The 2,500-nt window shown below is 37.7% G+C and overlaps 1 protein-coding gene across 3 annotated transcripts in view; it reads left to right on the top strand.

Moving 5' to 3' along the window:
* LOC138003892 (thioredoxin domain-containing protein 5-like) overlaps nt 1–2,500 on the top strand; it is a 27,066-nt gene that overhangs the window by 3,206 nt on the left and 21,360 nt on the right. For all 3 annotated transcript variants that reach the window (XM_068850198.1, XM_068850197.1, XM_068850199.1), the window contains exons 5-7: nt 598–719; nt 859–943; nt 1,811–1,897. In XM_068850198.1, coding sequence (XP_068706299.1) covers nt 598–719; nt 859–943; nt 1,811–1,897 — 294 coding nt within the window. The remainder of the gene's footprint in view (nt 1–597; nt 720–858; nt 944–1,810; nt 1,898–2,500) is intronic.

The following is a 2,500-nucleotide window of genomic DNA, read 5'->3' on the forward strand; positions in this document are numbered from 1 at the left end:
AGTTAAACGAACCAATCATATTTATATGCGTGTTTGTCAAAAATATCAACCTATCTGAGCCTGAGGGTCACATCCTGACCCTGGCATCTGCATGAAAGGTGAGATTCAAGTCCAAGGTAACCAGAGGTTTTTCTCTTCTGACTGCTTCGCGTCTCGACTTTGCCTCTTCGCGACTCTTTCACGGCTCTAGAAAAACCTCTGGCACCAGGGTAGCACATCACTTGCCTAAAGGAAAACACCAGTTCATGTCTGTTGACCAAAGTCAAGTCCTGTTGTTAAAACCTAGATGGATGACCATCTAGGATTACCCCCAAATCAGGTTGGTAAAGCAGTCACTAACCACACTTCCAACTTCATTTATATGTGAGCAGAGTTTCAGTTCATCTCAACTGAATGCCGAGGTCTCTCTCTGGGTAATGAAAATTGACTCAGCTAATTATGCCTGGCTAATTATGCCTGGCTGTGCTTCAGGAATCACACATGGATTTAATGAAACATGCATGGCCACACGTTATTATTGCGATCCCAAGTTCTCTCTCTACTTAAACCACCAGCCCTCCATCATGAAGCAGCCATTAGGTTAGATTTTTGTTTTAGGAAAAAGAGATGGACATAACAGAGACAAATGAACCAGATAATGGCCTTTACACACTGACAGCAGAAAACTTTGACCGACACGTGGAAATGGGACTTCATTTTATAAAGTTCTATGCCCCTTGGTAAGTCAGGTGTTGTTTTAATAGGCTAATAGTCCATATAGCTATTAATCTGCCTGTAGTACTACTTGGACTAAAATTGTAAAATAGTGGCATATGCAATGAAAAAATATTTACAGGTACATTGTATGTTTCATGACAGGTGTAGCCATTGCCGCAAACTGGCACCCACGTGGAAAGAATTGGCTGAGTTTCATAAGGACAATATGGATATCACAATTGCTAAGGTACATGCCCTTGTCTCAGCCATGTTAAGAAGACTCATTGAACTGTCTGTACAATTTGTACATGTACTTGGCCTTCTCCTGTCATGTTGATCAAGTGATCTGTTTTTGATAAGACGACTGTTAACTTGTATTCCTTTGACTGATGCTAAATAATTTAGAAGTTGATGTAATATTATTAAATATGGCTGGTTTGCCTTTTGGTGTGTAGTGGAATAGATTGTTTGCATGTGACTGTACTTCTGAGACCCCCACTTTTATACCTGAAAGTTTTTTTTATTGTTTGGATTTTACTCACCTATTAAACTGCTTTTTGACACATCTGAATAATACACACACTGCTGGTTTTTTCTGTTATTGATGAATATAAAGGTAAAGGTAATTAAAAGTAAAGCGACCATATTTAAAGTGGATAACAGTAATTAATTCAACTGACAAACCTGAGATCGATGAACTTGTGCACATTTTACTCACTCCTCTCCAACAGTACTACTTAAGCTACACAGAAAGGAGAGAATTCGAAAACAACGATGTGAGATGTGGGGACATCAAACTCAGGATCTCTCGCACTAAGGCCGAACACTAACCGACTGTGGCATCCTTGCTCCTAAATGTGAACCACCGAACTCAAATTTAGTTGAAGGGATGTATTTCTTTTGATGGCAACTCGGGAAGGCTAAAAGACCACACTTGTTTTAAGACAACATTGGATGTAAATGGTTGGTTTTTAACAAAGTGAGAGCTTAAAGAACTTAGGGGCACTTAAGGGTTGCTATATGTTTCACATTTTTTCATGATAACAAAGGATCAAAAGCTATTTATGATTATTTCATTGCATTACTTGACATCATTATCTGTATTTCTCTTCAGATTGATTGCACAACAGAAGGTAAAACGTGTGCAGAACATAAAATCCAAGGTTTTCCTTCACTTAAATTGTTTAAAGATGGACGCGAGGTTTGTACTTCCAATTTACAATAGCAAAGCAAATCTTGTACCAAAATTGTAGGTTGCTTTAAATAATATTGCTTTAAATATATTGTATTTACATAAAGCATAATTAGAGTAAACTAGAAAACAAAAACTAAATTATTTTAATAATGGGTAGTGCAACTCAGCACACACTCTTTAATTAGAGGGATGGGGGTGGGGGTGGTTATGAAAAACCGCAAAACCACACAAAATTGCTGAAGACCAAAATTTTGAACAATCTGATAAATGCAGGCAAAACCATCAAAGTCAAGTTTTTAAAACCACAATCAAATAGACCTTATTCATAAATGGCGGTCACATTTACAGTTCTTTTGTCCACGTGCAAATTAGCCTACCACGCCTCATTTTAGAGCAAGAATTCTTTTCAAGTCACAGTATGGTGTCGAGGCTTGGTAGGCTAATTTGCACTTCGACAAAAGAATTATAAATTGACCGCCATTTATGAATAAGGTCTATAGAGCGTATGAGTCTGCATTGGAGACTACTCGATAAATGGATGTAACGTGTTCTCGCTAATTTTAATAGGAAGCTTAAGAAGCTTAAGAACACGCTTTTTTGAGATGCAGA

Source organism: Montipora foliosa, chromosome 5, assembly GCF_036669935.1.
Source record: "Montipora foliosa isolate CH-2021 chromosome 5, ASM3666993v2, whole genome shotgun sequence".
NCBI lineage: Eukaryota > Metazoa > Cnidaria > Anthozoa > Scleractinia > Acroporidae > Montipora > Montipora foliosa.